Source organism: Amblyraja radiata, chromosome 17 (genome assembly GCF_010909765.2).
Source record: "Amblyraja radiata isolate CabotCenter1 chromosome 17, sAmbRad1.1.pri, whole genome shotgun sequence".
Classification (NCBI taxonomy): domain Eukaryota; kingdom Metazoa; phylum Chordata; class Chondrichthyes; order Rajiformes; family Rajidae; genus Amblyraja; species Amblyraja radiata.
Window position 1 is genome coordinate 30,505,470 of NC_045972.1, and position 17,842 is coordinate 30,523,311.

The 17,842-nt window shown below is 44.1% G+C and overlaps 1 protein-coding gene across 2 annotated transcripts in view; it reads right to left on the bottom strand.

Moving 5' to 3' along the window:
- Positions 1-792: 792 nt before the first annotated feature.
- st3gal2 (ST3 beta-galactoside alpha-2,3-sialyltransferase 2) overlaps positions 793-17,842 on the bottom strand; it is a 134,169-nt gene continuing 117,119 nt past the window's right edge. For both annotated transcript variants that reach the window (XM_033036005.1, XM_033036004.1), the window contains 4 exons: positions 14,068-14,247; positions 6,002-6,047; positions 4,859-4,978; positions 793-2,060 (listed from right to left, as the gene is read on the bottom strand). In XM_033036005.1, coding sequence (XP_032891896.1) covers positions 1,887-2,060; positions 4,859-4,978; positions 6,002-6,047; positions 14,068-14,247 — 520 coding nt within the window. In that variant the 3' untranslated portion in view covers positions 793-1,886. The remainder of the gene's footprint in view (positions 2,061-4,858; positions 4,979-6,001; positions 6,048-14,067; positions 14,248-17,842) is intronic.

Here is a 17,842-nt window from a genome sequence, read left to right on the forward strand (position 1 = left end):
ACAAGACCCTCACAGGAAATTCTCTGTGATTATTTTTAAATAAGAATATCTCATTAAAAAAAAAAAAAAAAGTTGCTTGTAAAGTGACCCATGCTGATAAATTTCAGGGCCTTGCTGCAAAATATTAATTACAACACATTGCTGAGTGGCATAGGCATTTCATCCTGCTAAAAGTTTAATTGTTATGGATTTGAACCCTGCCTGCTATGAGTAACTGCAACCACAGGCTTCAGTGAATTGGTTGCCTGGAGAACAGAACTCATTTTCTTACTATTTTGTAGTCATGAAATAGCAATCAAATATAAATCCTCCTCCATCTGCTGGAGCTCAGCCTGCGGCCAACATTGCTGTCATGATAACAATTTAATTGAACTTACCACTGCAGCATGAGCGCACTGATTACTACCGTGTCTTAATGAATGATGTCACCTCTGGTGAAACAGTGCAGACGAGTTACTAACATCCATGCTGCCCCACCTCATGAGCTATGGAAGTGAGGCGATTCCTTCCAGCAGCTGACACTAGCATTTATCCAGCAGGTAACCTTCCTCGAAGTCAGCTTACCTCTTTATCTCATTAAAATGTGAGAGCACAAAACATATTCAGCTGTTGTAGATGGAGATTACTTTTGAAATCTGATGTTTAAAGAGCAAATTTTCTGGACAAAGTTTGAGCACAGTTCGCATTTGATCGCAGTATCAAGCATTAGTTTGGATCCGGGGTTCTTACAGCACTTTCCTGGATATGGAACAAAATGTAACATGTGAAGCAAAAGACACAATGACACATCAATTCTGAGTGCCATTTCCACCTTCAAAATTCAGTTTGAGGAGGAAAGGATTTATTTTTATTTGTTTTAATGGGAAAGGAATGTGGAAAACAAATATAAAAACCTCAATGTAATTCCTAACAATTAATTTCATATGTATAACTTCTAATAAACAAATATCATGTACTACTGTTTACCGTGCCTTGATGCCGGCGCTGTGGCTCTTGCCACGTTTACATCAGGGACAGACAAAACCAGACAAGATAACGTTAGATTAGATGGATTTCAGAGGAAGCAAAATTAAAATGAATGCCTACCCTTCCTGTGCACCAGATTTCCCTATTGGTTTCACACACTCCCACTATTCACAAACAAAATCCCATGAGGAGGAATCCTGCCTGTGCACATTTCTTTCTCTAATACAGACTCAAACAAGACTAGTGAGAACCATGAATATCCAGACCTTTGATGCTGTGGCATGATGGTTTCACCCCAATCGCAGCCAACAGGTGAAAGATGTTTTTGCTGCTGTTTGCACTCATAACAACAGCGGGTCTGAAAGGCTGAGGTTTTTTTTCTCCAGTATGAAGATGCCAAAGCTTCTTTAGCTTGAATATTGCCGATTTGCCTCTTCAACGCGAGTTCAACAAATACAACAAAACATTCTCCATATAGCACACTTTCAAATGCCCCCCCCCCCCCCCCCTCCCCACCAACCCAACCGCATCACTCTCGCCTTTGGCTCACATTCTAGTTGGTATCAGCCTGACTTGATCTTGCAGCTCAAATATTAAAAAAATTCATAGCAACTCCTGGATGATCTGATAATAAATTGCGCATTGAGTTATCTTGTGCCCTGTAGATTGCAGGATAACATCTTGAAAATGATCCACAAAACAACGCCATTTTGGCGATAAAACTTTGAAGATATTATTAAATTATCAACTGCTCCATCTTCCTTGTTCCAGAGTTCTGCCTCAATTTTCAAACATGATGAAAGAAAATTATGTTCAATATACAGTATATAATTATGGGCTAATCTGTCTCATATCCATTTGGTGAGCATTGCGTTTGATGCCCCCTTCTTCGAAGATCAGATACATAATTATGTTTCCTTTCAGTTTCCTCGGAAAACTTTGATTTTTCCTATTTGAGCCAATGAATTTATAATTTTTGCTTCAAAATCGGCGTGGTGAACCCCAGTTTTGCGGAATTCTCCAGCATGCCGGTTGTTTTCCCAGTAGTGATGCCAGTTTCCTCTGCTATCAGCACCAAATCCATACACGTTGACCTGAGGGGACAAAGTAAAGGGGTTCAATAAGGTTGCAGAAGTTGGCTTTCAATTCTTGCACCACTTCAAACCGCCTGGCCAATCAGGCTCAACATTTCTGGGGTTTTTTTTTTTGTCAGTCTCTGTCAACCACTTCAATTCATTGAGTGGTTGAATCAATTCATTATCAATGGGCAGAAATACCAGTCAAGGTTGGAAGTTTACCTGGTCCCTTTCTTCTGATAATGAGAGACCTCATATTCCAGGGAACTGAGCATTCTCGGTGCGTGGTTCAGTATCACAACTTGTGCTCACTTAAGCATTGTTACAACAGTCCGATTCTGTGCTATGCTGAGTTTGGATAAGTGTGAACGTTAACTTGTTCATTCTGAATCACAATCTTCTCTATAGGCCTGTATGATGTTAATGATATCAGTGACCTGTGCATAATGACGGAAGTGTCATTCAGAGCACTGTATGTAGCAGAACAAAGTATGGATGTGTTAAACACACTATTGTTTGTGGGGATTGCTAGGTAGAATCTAACCTGTTCATTTTCACAAAATACATACTGTAGGAATATAGGATTGTGCACTTTCTTGTGAACTTCAGCTGAATGCTGTACAGCACCGTGACTGAACAGCAGCCTTCTCTGTGACTACATTACAGACTTCCCTATGATAGCAATGTTGTCATGTACATCTAGCAGCCTTCATGTACAAGCAGTGTGTATCCAGAGGCTGAGGGCTTATGGTGACCTGGTTGCTGCTTTATTCTTGCATATTTAGCATTGCTAGCCTGTGCCAGCTTTCAGTTGAAATCGGACATGCTACAAATGCAAATACACGTGGAAACTGTGTGGCTCTACAACAGTAGATGCATGTGCATTGATACGAAGTACTATAATTGGTGACAGCAAATGTCAATGTTGGAAATGGACCAGTCTACACAATACAAAAGCCTATTTACCACATCTGCAGTTCCTTGTTTTTACAGCCTGTTTACTACATCACACCTCCTGGGGGAGAGCACATCATCTGGGCTCTGCTTTCTTAAACCCGCTTGCATTTCCTGGGAAGAATTATTAACAGAGCCTCCACACGCCCAGCCCAGGCGTCAGATTGAGAATACAACAGCTGCGGCTTTTACGACTGGTAGTAGGATGCAAAGTTTCGGAGTTACTCAGCAAGTCAGGCAGCATGTCAGGCGTACATGGATAGGCAACACTTTGGGTCAGGTAACCTATTTCTCCATTACTTTGTGTTCTAAGCAAGATTTCGGCATCACAGTTCCTTGTGCCAACAAAGACTCGTAATAACTGCTGGCAGCTCTCCTGAGCTTTCTGCAATCATTCAATGCACAATAGTAATACAAGTATCTACAACAACAGATTTCTCTTTGTAATACAAAGGAAAAATGGATCCCAGCATTTTAAAACATATCCTCATGATAATAAGTCAATGCATATATATGGAGGTTATAACAACTTGATTGAGTGTTTTGTACATCAAGAGTCTAAGTGAACATGTTAATCCTGGTCAAATTGGGAAGGCCAGGACCCTACAATTGAGTAAAGGCTTCAGGGCTGCTAGGCCATTTGGTTAATTTAAAAGTGCTTTCTGTAGAAATGGGACAAGCTGCAGAATGGTGCCTGATTATCTCAAGCCTAGATCAGAACTGCAGGAAGAGAATGGGAACATCTGCAGACCCTGACAATTAGGTGCAAAATGCATAGAATGGATTGGATGAATGCAAACCAGTCATACACATTGTAAATAATGTTGCGAAGCTTTACTTTGCTGAATGTTGATTGGATTAAGTATTGAGCCTTGTCTGGTTTTCTTGCATATCAGGGCAAATGTTGCGATGTTCGTTTCCTCTGAGAAACACTGTTTGAATACAATGCATTAGCCACTGTATTATTGTGTTAGGGAAATGTCTGTCATGTATGGGGTTAATTGATATCTGTAATTGGATTATAAAGAGACTACTCCCATGTGGTTCAGCCCCTCGAGGTCCAGGGGCCTATAGAAGTCCGCTACCACGAGGTCCCGTGTCGATCTTCTGGGAGAGCGCTTCGGACTGCGTGACCTTCTGAAGTGTCTCTGTTTGAGCGAGGCCAAGAGGGCTTGATCAGGCAGATACGAGGATCGAACCCGCGGTGGTTAGGTACAATAGTGGGAACTGTAATTGTGTTTCGTCAAAATAAAGTTTAGATGCGTAAGTGCTTGACTCAGTGATTTTTGACTGAAACTAGACTGGGAAGACGCTTTGAACGAGCAATTTACAAACGTTTGTCTTTGCTCTGTGTTAATACAAGTGCATGCATTTATAAACAGGCTAGTATCAGCCACGCAGGAGCATTTTTGTGCTACATTTTAGGCATCTTGATTCTGTGGTATTGAAAATGGTTCCAACATCTAAGAGAATTCTTTTGGGATTTCTTTGAACAGGGTAGCAGAAATACAAAATGTTAGTTGCCAGGTAATCCCTTTCTACACTCTAATTCCTCAAGGTATTTTTGCCTTCATATACTTTCCAACACTGGTTACTGCTTCAATTAGCTTTTCTCTTACATTTCAGATACATCTTTTTATATGCTCTGATTTGTATTAGCTTAAACAATTATCATGTTTGCTTTCATCCTGTATCAGGTATGCAGACTCTAGTTATCTCTTCCTCATACAAGCATCAAGCTTGGGGTCATCTGACCTCTGCTTCCAGGTTTCCAACACTGGCAAGGAGGGCACTTTGTCCCTTATTCTTACAATTAGCCTCAGAGGTGAAAACAGCCTCTTCTCCAGATATGAGGCACTTACCTCATCACAGATATGGAGAGCAAAAAACAGAACCAGCATTCCTGTGGACGGATATCTCCCGTAATGTTCTGTCCACTTGTCATGGATATACTTGAAGAATGTTGGGTTGTAAATTTGCACCTGAGTAAAGATCAGGAGTTAGACTACAAACAGTGTTTTTTAAACAGCATCAGTAATGAAAGATGAAACACTTGTTACTCTCTTCAATGTCTCTCTGGGTTTTGAGTTTTACTGCAGTATCAGTACCTCAGGACGGAGCAGTTGAATGAATGAATGAATGAATGAATGAATGAATAAGTTTATTGGCCAAGTATTCACATACAAGGAATTTGTCTTGATGCTCCGCCCACAAGTGACAACATGACATACAGTGACAGTTAGGAATGACACATAAAACATTAAACATTAATAATAAAACATTATCGATTAAATATGTGAATTAAATAAAATACCAGAGCAAAAGGAGGCTACAGATTTTTGGTTATTGAGTAGATCTACTACTCGTGGAAAAAAGCTGTTTTTATGTCTGGCTGTGGCGGCTTTGGCAGTCCGGAGTTGCTTTCCAGAGGGAAGTGATTCAAAGAGTTTGTGGCCAGGGTGAGAGGGGTCAGAGATGATCTTATGCGCTCGCTTCCTGGCCTAGTTGACTAAGATCTTGCTCAAGTGGTCAATCTTTATCTGTTTTATTATTTGTGCTACTATTCCCCAATAAATATGCAACATGTTTGTTCTGTTAGTAATTTCAGTAAAATATAAAAACATAGTATTTGTGTTATTAGTAAGTGTTCCAACTGTCATTCCACAGAGCTAGTTAGGGCAAAGCTGTGGATGGATAGTGGCACATGTCCCACATTTCCAGCAACCCGAGTTTATTCTTAGGGGACTGTCTATGTGATGATTCAACGTATTCCCTGTGACAGTGTGGATTTCCACACAGTGCTCCGGTTACATTTCACACCCCAAAGATTGGTAGGTTGATTGCTTGTGTAAATTGCCCCCCAGGGTGTTGGGTTTACATCAATAGAGGTCTTCCTCTACCTTTCTAGCAGGATTACTGCCTCTGTTTGAGGAGCCCTGTCCAGCTTTCACTTCACATATCATCCAATATACTAATAAAGACACGATCAACAGACCCTGACTCACCTTGTTTTTATCCACCCGTAGAAATTGTTTGACAGGTGCGTAAGTGCTGAAAATAAAAGAGATATGGACAGGTGAATCTGAATCTATGAAGAATAGGTTTATAACTTTTGGTTTCTGACCACATCGCTACTTTCCACTGCAACCACAGCTGTCCTTGTGCAATCCTCGACTCCATCTAGGGCCCCCGACACTCCCTCTAGGTGTGACAGAGGCTCACATGCACCTCCTCTAACCTCATCTACTGCATCCGGGTGTTCCTGATATGAGATCCTGTACATTGATGAGACAAAGTGTGGACTCAGTGACCGTTTAGCTGAACACTTACATTCGGTCTGCCAAGGCCTACTGGATCGCTTGGCTGCTAACCATTTTAACTCCCCTTCCTATTGCCATACTGACCTTGAAATTCTGGGCATCCTCCATGACCAGAGTGAGGCCAAACGCAAATTGGAGGAATAGTACTTCATATTGGGTAGCATACGTTGAATTCTCTAGTTATAGATACTTCTGCAAACGCCCCCTGCCCCCTCTCCCCTCCCCCCCCAACCATGCTCCCCTTTCTCCATTGAATGTCCGTTAACTAGTTCCACTGTTCGCAACAATGTATCCCTCCTGGGATCACACCGTCCCTAGCCAACAATCAGTGCTTATCCATCCCTACAAGGACTGTATTATGGTCATTCCTACTAATTCTATCATGGGCACGATATTTCTGCAGCAAATATATAAGCGAGGACTAATCTTGGGGCCATGCAACAGGAGCACACAGAGGTCCTGTGGTGGAAGGATTAGACCACTTCATAAACTACTCCCTGCCTGCCTCATTGTCTACTTTCTCCAACTGTGAGAGTTTGCATCTCCTACGCAGTTCCCATCAGGATAAATGTGAGATTATCCACTTTGGTAGCAAGAACAATGTAGATGGTTTATGCATGCAACCTATAATGTAGCTACCTCATCACCACTAACCACGCCCCATCATATTAGTATAACTGTAGTATCCTCCCTTTGTTCCTCCCACTAGGTCCCAGTACGCCTGAAGGCTGGATGCAGTCAGTGCTGGGACGTGTGTGCCATGTGCTATATTAAACTCCTAGTAAAGGTTACAGTGTGTCAGCTATCACTCCTTTACATGGTGTCAGAAAGTTAAACTTGCGTTTCCCGTTTACTGGTTTTATTTTATTTGTCCCCGCTAGTGCCCAGTGTTGGGCTTCCTTTGACATGGCATCCTCATGCCGAAAGCCATCTCCCCTTGTCTTCGACGCTGACATTGCGGAGCGATGGTCGACTTTTGTGATGGACTACACTCACTACGTCAATATCGCGCACCGGAACGACCCAGCCGCGGTCAAAGCCTCACTCCTGCTCAATCTGGCCGGTCCCGACGCAATGAAGAGAGCTCAGGCCTTCGTCTACGAACCAGCAGTCCTGGATGACAACGACCAGTCGGTCGAGCCAGCTGAATCGGCCGACGACCCGGTATGTCTTTTGCGCAAGTTCGCGGAGATATGCGACCTGCCCTCCAACCGTATACTGGAGCGGGCCAGGTTCTTCTCACGCAAGCAACAGCCGGATGAACCTGTTGAGTGTTTCATCGCTGACCTGCGCCACCTTGCCCAGCGGTGCCGATTTGAAACCATGCGCGACCAGCTCACCAGGGACATTCTCGTCACTGGCATGATTGACCAGAAACTACGTGCCGACCTGCTGCAACGGCCTGACCTAACCCTGACTCAAGCAATGCATGCGTGCCGCATTGCCGAAGTGGTCACCCCTCCGCATGGGCAGAGGGGGTCTGACAGCCGAGCCATAAATCTGACTGGTGTTGCTGGACAATGACGTATGCAGGGCAACTTTCGCCCTCCACCGCGGCCCGTTCGTACATCCCGGGTCCCGCGATCTCAAAAATGTCCAAACTGCAATTATGTGCATCCCACGGAATCACAGTGCCCAGCCCTCGGGAAGACCTGCAATTTCTGCAGGAAAATGAACCATTTTGCAGGTGCCTGTCGGTCCCGTGGGAAAGTGCCCTCAGCTCCTAGACAACTCCTAAACAACCTTCTGCAAGTTGATAGCGAGATGGAGTCTCAGTCCTCTGTTGACACTGCCCCCAGCTCTGAGAACAGCTATTCCATGGGAGATGCAAGTGTTTACACTCTCCTCCACAGCCGATCTCGCCTCCCCGATCCTTCTGTGAACATTACTGTAAACAATAAGTCCTTCTCTGCTAAACTTGACACGGGGGCAAAAGTGAACGTAATGTCAACAACGCTGTTCCACAGGATAAGGAATAATGAGCTGCTGACTGCAGATCGCTCTGTTTTGCGTGCCTATGGGGGAGAGGAACTAACACCTGTGGGGAGGGCGACCTTCCACTGCGTGCTACAGAAATCTTCCCGTGACCTGTCGTTCTTTATTCTGGACTGCGACTGTGTGACGTTGTTGAGCAACCAGGCATGCCAGGATCTTGGTCTGGTGTCCTTTGACCGTACGGTCCACGAGGTGCAAGCAGTGATGGATCCACTATCCGAGTACCCGGACCTGTTTGACGACAAGTTGGGGAAGCTGCCGCTGGTGTACAAAATCGTAACTGACCCATCTGTGGTGCCTGTGATCCGTCCACCCCATAGAGTGTCGTTCGCCATGAAGGGTAAGGTGGAGAGCATGCTGAAAGACATGGTCAACATGGGAGTGCTGGAGGCTGTCAGCGATCCAACCGAATGGGTCTCCACCATGGTCGCCACGATGAAGAAAGGAAAAAATGAAATACGGGTATGCATCAACCCTAAGGACTTGAATATGGCGATTAAACGGCCCCACTACCCCATGAGGACTGTCGAGGATGTTGCCGCCCAGGTTGGACAAGCCACAGTGTTCTCCGTCCTCGATGCGAGAAGTTCGTTTTGGCAAATACCCCTGGACAAACGTTCCACGGACCTGACCACGTTCAGCACGCCCTTCAGCAGGTTTAAGTTTTTGCGGATGCCGTTCGGCATCAACTCCGCCAGCGAGGTATTCCAGCGCTCAATGGAACAATTGTTTGCAGGTCTGCCCTGTGCGATTATTGTGGACGACATTCTGGTCTATGGGAGGGATGTGGCCGAACATGACCGCAACCTCCGACGGATTCTGGACCGTGCTCGGCAGATAAATTTGAAGCTTAACCGATCAAAATGCAAGTTCCGGGTGCCTGAGGTCACATATGTTGGCCACATTTTCACGGCCCAAGGGTTGAAGCCGGACCCGCAAAAGACCAGCGCCATCTCAGAGCTGCCCGCCCCGACAGACGTTGTAAGCCTACAGCGTTTCCTGGGTATGGTCAACTACCTGGGAAAGTTTATCCCTGACCTCAGCGAGTTGAGCGAACCCCTGAGACAACTCACAATAAAGGACATTGCCTGGGCATGGTTTCCACACCACCAGCAGGCGTTTGATCTGCTAAAGACGAGGCTGGTCAGCACACCTACACTGAAGTTCTTTGATCTACTGCGTCCGGTCGTGGTCACTTGCGACGCTTCTCGCTTTGGACTGGGTGCTGCCTGCTTGCAACCCCACGCTGGTGACTCGCTGCTGCCCATCTCTTATGCCTCCAGGACCATGACGGACACAGAGCAGCGCTATGCGCAGATAGAGAAGGAGCTGCTGGCGGTGGTTTTCGCGTGTTCGAAGTTTAAAGACTTCCTATTTGGCACCAGGTTCACCGTGGAGACGGATCACCAACCACTGGTAACGATACTTAACAAGCCCATACACTATGCTCCAGCCAGGCTACAGCGGATGATGCTGCAGCTACAGCGCTTTGACTTTAAAATCATATATAAGAGGGGCACCGAGATGCATGTGGCTGATGCGCTGTCCCGGGCCCCCCGGACCTGCTGCGACCAGCACCCCTTCTTACAGGTACTGAACATTAACTTCGTCCCTTCTAAGCAACTCCAGTGCTTGGTTGAACATACCGCCAACGACCCTGACCTGCAACAGCTTGCTGCTGTCATCAAGCGCGGGTGGCCCACCAAACGGACTTCGTTGCCTGCCAGCGTCCACCCCTATTTTTTAGTCCGCGATGAGTTGGTCCTCCGGGACGGCATTATTATCAAGGGTCACAAAGTGGTCGTCCCTGCCTCGCTGCATGGCTTGTATTTTGACGCCGCCCACATGGGGCATCCCGGGGCAGATGCCACTATCTCGCATGCCCAGGAACAGTACTACTGGCCGGGCATGGCAAAGTACATCAAGGCCAGGGTGGATTCCTGTCCGGACTGTAACTCTCTTGCCCCGCATCAGCAAAGACAGCCGCTTTTACAACAGCCTGCCCCTGACATGAGCTGGTCTTCACTGGCTGCCGATATTTTCGACTGGCGTGGGAAGCAGTACCTTGTGCTAGTGGACCCTTACTCAAATTGGTTCGAGGTGGACCTCCTCCCTGCCATCACCTCCGAGATGGTGATCAGCAAACTACGCTGTCACTTTGCCACGTTTGGTTCCCCTGTCCGGCTGCAGACAGACAACGGCCGCCAGTTTACTAGCGCCGAATTTCGAGCATTTGCTGCAAAGTGGAACTTTAATCATTTCACCAGCAGCCCGGAGTACCCGCAGAGCAATGGACTAGCTGAACGGGCGGTCCGCAGCGCCAAGCACTTGCTTGAACAATCCCGCCTCTCCAACGGGGATTTCTATCAGGGTCTCCTGAACCTTCGGAACATTTCCAGAGACAGTACTATGAGATCCCCTGCCCAGCGACTCATGTCCCGAGTTATTCGCCCTCCGATGCCTATCGCACAGCAGTCCCTGATGCCCAAAGTCCTGCAGCCTGCTGATGTCCAGCAACGAATTGCCCAGAAGCACGAAATCCAGCGACGCTCGCATGACAAATCCTGCCGCCCCCTATCGCCACTGATGCCTGGACAGGTCGTCCGTTTGCAGACGCACACCGGCTATTCCCGACTTGCCACCATCGTCGGGTTCGACAGCGCGCCACGGTCCTACCTGATGGATTTCGAGGGGACTGTATACCGACGCAGCCGCCAGCACCTGTTGGCGGTCAACGAGCCCAAACCACCTCCTGCGATTCCGTATACCCCTCCATCGCGTGTCGAGCCTTCCTCAACTAACTTACCCTCTGCTCCCTGCATGCCCCGGTCGGTCCGTTTGCCTCGGGTACCTCCCCCTGCTCCTCCCGGTTTTGCTCCCCAGGCTCTGTTGTCCCCTGCAAGGTCTTCTCTTTCTCCAACTTCTGCTCATTCTACCCCTTCTGTTTCACCTGGCTCACCTGTGCCTCTCCGTTCCCCCTCCAAGCTGGGTTCTCCACCCACCTTCTCTCCCCCTCCTGTTTCTGTTCCTGTCCCTCCTCCTCTTCTTTCGGGTGGGGAGGGTGAGGGTGCTGTGCGCACTCGCTCGGGTCGGATTGTAAAACCTCCGGCTCGATATAGAGAGTTTGCTTAGCTTTGCAGGTACTGTATAACCAACCTGCCATTGCTGTAACTTGTTTAAATTGTAAGGGGAAGGATGTAGATGGTTTATGCATGCAACCTATAATGTAGCTACCTCATCACCACTAACCACGCCCCATCATATTAGTATAACTGTAGTATCCTCCCTTTGTTCCTCCCACTAGGTCCCAGTACGCCTGATTGCTGGATGCAGTCAGTGCTGGGACGTGTGTGCCATGTGCTATATTAAACTCCTAGTAAAGGTTACAGTGTGTCAGCTATCACTCCTTTACAAACAAGAAGACAGATTATTATCTGAATGGTGTCAGATAAGATAAAGGGGAAGTGCAATGAGACCTGGGTGTCCTAGTACATCAGGGACTGAAAGTAAGCACGCAGGTACAGCAGGCAGTGAAGAAAGCTAATGGCATGTTGGCCTTCATAACAAGAGGATTTGAGTATAGAAGGGAGGAGGCCATTCTGCAGTTGTACAGGGCCTTGGTGAGACCACACCTGGAGTATTGTGTGCAGTTTTGGTCTCCTAATTTGAGGAAGGACATTCTTGCTATTGAGGGAGTGCAGCATAGGTTCACAAAGTTAATTCTCGGGATGGCGGGACTGTCATATGCTGAGAGAATGGAGCAGCTGGGCTTGTACACATATGATGAAAGAATGGAACGACTAGGCTTGTATTCACTAGAATTTAGAAGGATGAGAGGGAAACCTTATAAAAACATATAAAATTATTAAGGGATTGGACAAGCTAGAGGCAGAAAACATGTTCCCGATGTTGGGAGAGTCCAGAACCAGGGGCCACACTTTAAGAATAAGGGGTAGTTCATTTAGAACTGAGATGAGTAAAAACCTTTTCACCCAGAGAGTTGTGAATTTGTGGAATTCTCTGTCTCGGAAGTGGAGGCCGATTCACTGGATGCATTCAAAAGAGAGTTAGATAGAGCCCTTAGGACTAGCGGAATCATGACATACGGGAAGAAGGCTGGAATGGGGTACTGATTTTGGATGATCAGCCATGATCATATTTAATGGCGGTGCTGGCTCGAAGGGCCGAATGGCCTACTCCTGTACCTATTTTCCATGTTTCTATGTAACACACAAACCAGGAGTGGCGGTAAGTTATCCCCAATTCTAAGGATCTGCCTATGACGGGGAAGCAGTAGGAGGATGAGGTCACAGGCTCTTATTGTGTGTTGGTTCACTCATCTGCCGCAGTCCCAGTTTCACAGCGATTAAGAAAACCTTTCAACTGCAAAATCTATCAATTATGAGTAGTGGATATAAAAGAAAAGATCATGAAAGTACGAGCACTTAAACTCATGTTATAGTCTTCATTATCTTGCACTAGTGGCTCCTGATTGATGCAATTCTGCACGGATCAGTGGCTCAGAGCTATGTTCACTCTCTCACTCATGCATCAAATTTCTAATGGATAAAGCAAACATTAATCTTTTAATTGTCCCTATGAGCCCATAATGAACACTGTTTTCTTACTACACATGCTGTGTTTCTTGTCCAAACCTGTTGTTGAAGCAATTCCAAGTAATGTATCCAGGCAATGGAAATATGTATGCTCGACTATTCATCCTGACATTTCTGTGGTTATCAATCTATTAAATCACACTTTCTCAAAAACAACAGATCATATCCTCATTAAAACCATTCAACTAAAACAATTCTTTGTGGCTAAGTATCAATTTTATGTGTGACAGAAATCTGATTACATACATTGGAATGTATTGGTTTGATTCATGCATTATATGAGTTTACCTTTACACAATATTAGATGTGGATGATAACAGAGCACAGACATTCATGAAAGCTGTAGTGTGCAACAATTCACCTGTTTCTTAATCCTTCCTTCACATCATTCAAAGTGTCCACTGACATCCATACTCTATTAATTTGCCACAGTCATTGGAAAATTGTAGGCAAATATGTTATAAAGCTCCTTCTTACACAAAATTGCTCATATAATTACCTCTATAAGATGTAGGCTGAATGAATCTGATTAGAAACGAAAGGCAGGTACAATGCTCAACAACTGACCTTACAGTGAAGGAATATTCACCAGCAAGTTCTTCCACATGAGTATGAGGAGAGATTTAGGTCAATTAGACCTACTTTTAGAGAAGAATGAGAGGAGAATCTCATAGAGATCTATAATATTCTAAGTCTATACAGGGAGGATGTTCCCAATGGCTAGAGAGCCCAGAAATATGCCTCAGAATACAGAATGAGCCAATTAGAACTAAAATCAGGAGAAATCTCTCCTCTCAGAGGGTGGTGAACCTGTGGAACTCTCCACTGCAGAAAGTAGTGGAGTCTGATTCATTAAATACATTCAAGGAGGTAGATGGGTTTTATAATCCAAAGGGATCATGGGATTATAGGAAGATGGCAAGAACAGGTTACTGAAGTGGATGATGAAAGGTAGACTAGGCCTTAAAAGCCAAATGGCATATACTCGTATTTTCAACGTTTCTCTATTTCTAGACTACAACGTTCGTAGCTGTAATGGTTGGTTATAGAGCTCTGGCACCGTGACAAAGTGGTCCTAGTGACAACATATACAAATACGTACTATGGAAAACAAATCGGAAACCTGAGTGTTGCACTTACAACCTGATCTCGCCCGTTGACAAAGCGCTGGTAATCCAAAGGAGATCCAATGTCTTAAAAGGAACCAGAACAAAGCTGACGTTTGATGGGAGATTTTTTGCACTTTCTGGGTACATGAAGTGATGAGTTGTGCGGCTGCCCACGTCTGCTTCATAGCCAACGGTTGGAGCTTGGTTCATTCTGTAACAGATGGGCATGTTGATCTTACTAAAAATAAGCATCATACTGAACTCAAAACTGAAAATAAGCCAAGGGAGCTAGATTTACACAGAGTGAAGTTGACATTATACATCATTGAATCTTTTTATTACTAAATGTACTTTTGGATTGAGTTTAGGAATTACTTGGAGTCACTCCTTACTTGCAATGGTAATACCAATGCAACGCTGAAGTTGTACTTCTCAAGCAGAGCTCCTGGTATGTGTGTAGTTAACTGTTCTGAGCATAAGAAGATGCAGTGATTACATTGAAGACAGACACAAAATACTGGAGTAACTCAGCGGGGCAGGCGGCATCTCTGGAATAAAGCAATGGGTGATGTTTCGGATCGAGACCCTTCTGATTAAAAGCCAGCTCTGAAAAAAGGATGTTTCTTGGTCAATATTCCACTAACTACCCTCAGCAGAAATCAGACCTTAATCTCATACCCAAGATGCAGAGAAATATTCTCATCTGGGACTGGATGGAGATTTAAGTTCTCTGCTCTTATTCCCAAATAAGCAACAAAGCAGTCATTTTTTCTGACCGTAGGAACTTCCGCCAAACAGTCGTACAAACACACACAAGACATTAACTCGCTCTTGAGCACCTATCATTCATTCTACAAAGAAATAATTTGACTGTCTTCATTTGCTTCTAACCTAGAGGTTTCATATTTCTTTAGGACATCTATCAAACATTCAATTTATTTGCTGTAATGTATCAACATATATGCTCTATCAGAATCCCGGTATTAGATTGCAATCTGCAATTTATTTCATGCCTCTGTTATTTATCCATGAGGGTAAATTTCAGCCTAAAATCACTTCTGATATTTATTCCACACCAGTAAACCAGTCCTGCAGTTTGATTTGATGCAGCTTGTATCTCTAACTGAGGTATATTGCTCTTCTAAAAGCCGCCATTAATTTCACCTTGATTTCTTCCTGCGTGACTAGTGATTGCACGAATTTTGGTAAATCACGACAGACCCTTTACTTTGAATGTCTCACTGAACCCCGAAGGTATTAAAATATGAGAATACGAGCAGTATAGGTTGAAGGAATGACAATTACCCATGTTTCCTTGACAACAGAAGTAAACAGAGACAAAGAAAAGAGCATTACCCTTTGCTTTAACATGTTGCTAACTGTTTCTTTTATGAATAATGGGGACTGCTAAAAATTTAATCAGTCAATTTTCTGATCAGTTCATCAGTCTACTCTTTGTAGTTATTGAATGTTGGTAATATTTCAACGTGGGATGCACTGGCCATGCGTCTCTATTCATGGTACTTTTTGTGGTTTTAGTACATCAATCGTCTGCAATGTTTTGAGAACCACCAGCAAAAGCTAAAGATTTCTATTATGTGTCCAATGTTGTGGGGAAAAATACCTTCCTATGTATGTTCTAAACTGCCTTCATCCCGATTTTGAGGCTCTATGTACTGAGGATTGGAGGTGAACTAAGCTCCTTTTCCTCATGGGGCTGCTGCCTTTTGCCTGCTTACAAAGGGATTGGGTCATTCATTTCATGAGACTCCATTGAGCATAATACAAATCAGACCAGCACGGGCGCACCTGCTTCAGCATCAATAATCCAGAATAAGACAATCAAGAATTCAGAATTTACTTTGTGTCTGCAGGAATTGATTATTCCCCAGGATAGTGCTGTGAGCAGACCAGGAAAAATGTATAAACATTGGCACAAAAGTGAAAATTATATGGCGATCGATCTTCCTGATGAAAATCAATAACTGATCTGATCTGCTAAATATTTCCAATATTTTGTTGAAATTTCCCATATCCACAGTATTTTGCCTTTTGATTAATAAATAGAACAATTTTCTTCTCACCCTTCAATTTTTTAACACAGCTGTTTCATTAATTGAATAAATATTGAATAGGATATATGTAGGACATACTATTTGCAGTATATGCACCATCGGCAGTAGGAAAGCTCCCGGCGTGTGCCGCTGCGGCGTGTAGGAGAGCTCCATAATTTGTCAGATGTAGGTCAGAAGACTGGACGAGAAGGGACAAGGTAGAATCAAGACATGAGTTCAGTGGGAATTGAAGCTCAGAATTTGTCTGCTCCATGAGTCTTGTTTATTGGCATCAGATGGCCTTTTCCACCTGGTGGTAAAATGGATACCACCGAGGGAATAATGCATTCAGGGGTGGAGTCAAGGACATTTTGTCTTACACCTTGTGTGTGTTCATCTCTGACCATTGTCCAACCATCTGCGTATCAAAAACCCTGCCTAACCTGATTGACTTATCACCTGCTCAGATTCATCTTGCCACTGCACTCTTCTAACTTTCTTTCTCCCTACCCCAACAATTACTCCGAAGAAGGGTCCCGACCAAAACATCATCTAACCATGTTCTCCAGGGATGCTGCCTGACTAGCTGAGTTTACTCCAGCATTTTATATCTTTCGATGAATTTCAATGTGAGTGGAGACCTGAGCATTTTCAGGAAAACTCAACACAGTCAGGGAGGGTAACATAAACCTTTGCCGATACAGCCCTGGGTTGCAGGAGATATAAAGCCATAGCTCTATGATCTGTACTACTGTTCTAGCACGTTCCACCAGCCAACGGAGGAGGATTCATCTTTCTCATTCTATTATTCATTGCATTGGACTACTGCATCACACCTGCTTATAGATAATATGACTTACAGAATTATGATGCACTAATGTTCCACCAGTCATTACTGACAGGAATGGATTTCACTGAAACAAATTATTTCACATTCATTTGTATTGGAAATAAATATGATAGACTTCCCTTTCCCAGGTACACTGAAATAATGATTATGAACAAATTTGTTTACTCCTGTTTACACTAATTCAATAAATTAGCCATTTTTTCAATTAATTATTATTGTATGTGTAATAAGTAAAACACATCATTTCACATCCTCTTGATCAACCAAATGCATGTAATCCCAAAGATTTTCACGTCATAAAATATTTGTCAGACAGAACAGATAGATAACAATGAGTTGTTAAATAAATATATTGTAACAATCGAGTTATAATTTTAGGTGAAGATTTCTAGCTTTCAACCTTTATTTACATCTGGTAGGGAAATGGAAGCTGGGAAAATTGTTTGCCTTGACAGACATCTATGTACTTATTTATATAACATTTTGATAATTAATTAATTATGGTACAAATTTAAAAACACATTTATGAAATGATTTGGTTACCAAAGTAATTAACGTGAGGTTTGCATAGTTCTCCGTCCAATGGTTAGCAGTATACTCTCTTTTAACACAGATGTTTCGCTTCGTGCGGGGTTTCAATTTGTTTGGAGAATTTCACTTGAATGAGTTGTGCCATTTTTGATTTCTGTCAACAGTTTTCCTGCAGCTCCTGCAAGTCTGAGTGTGCTCCGTGTGACTTTACCTTTACTGTAATCCTTTGCAACATTGCATGACAGAGGATCAACTGAGGAATCCGCTTGTAAAACTCAATTCAGACCAGTGGATATTAAACTGATCTGATTTGATAAAGCAAAGACAACTTGGAGGGGATTTTGCAGGCAGTTGCCAACAGGGAATCACAT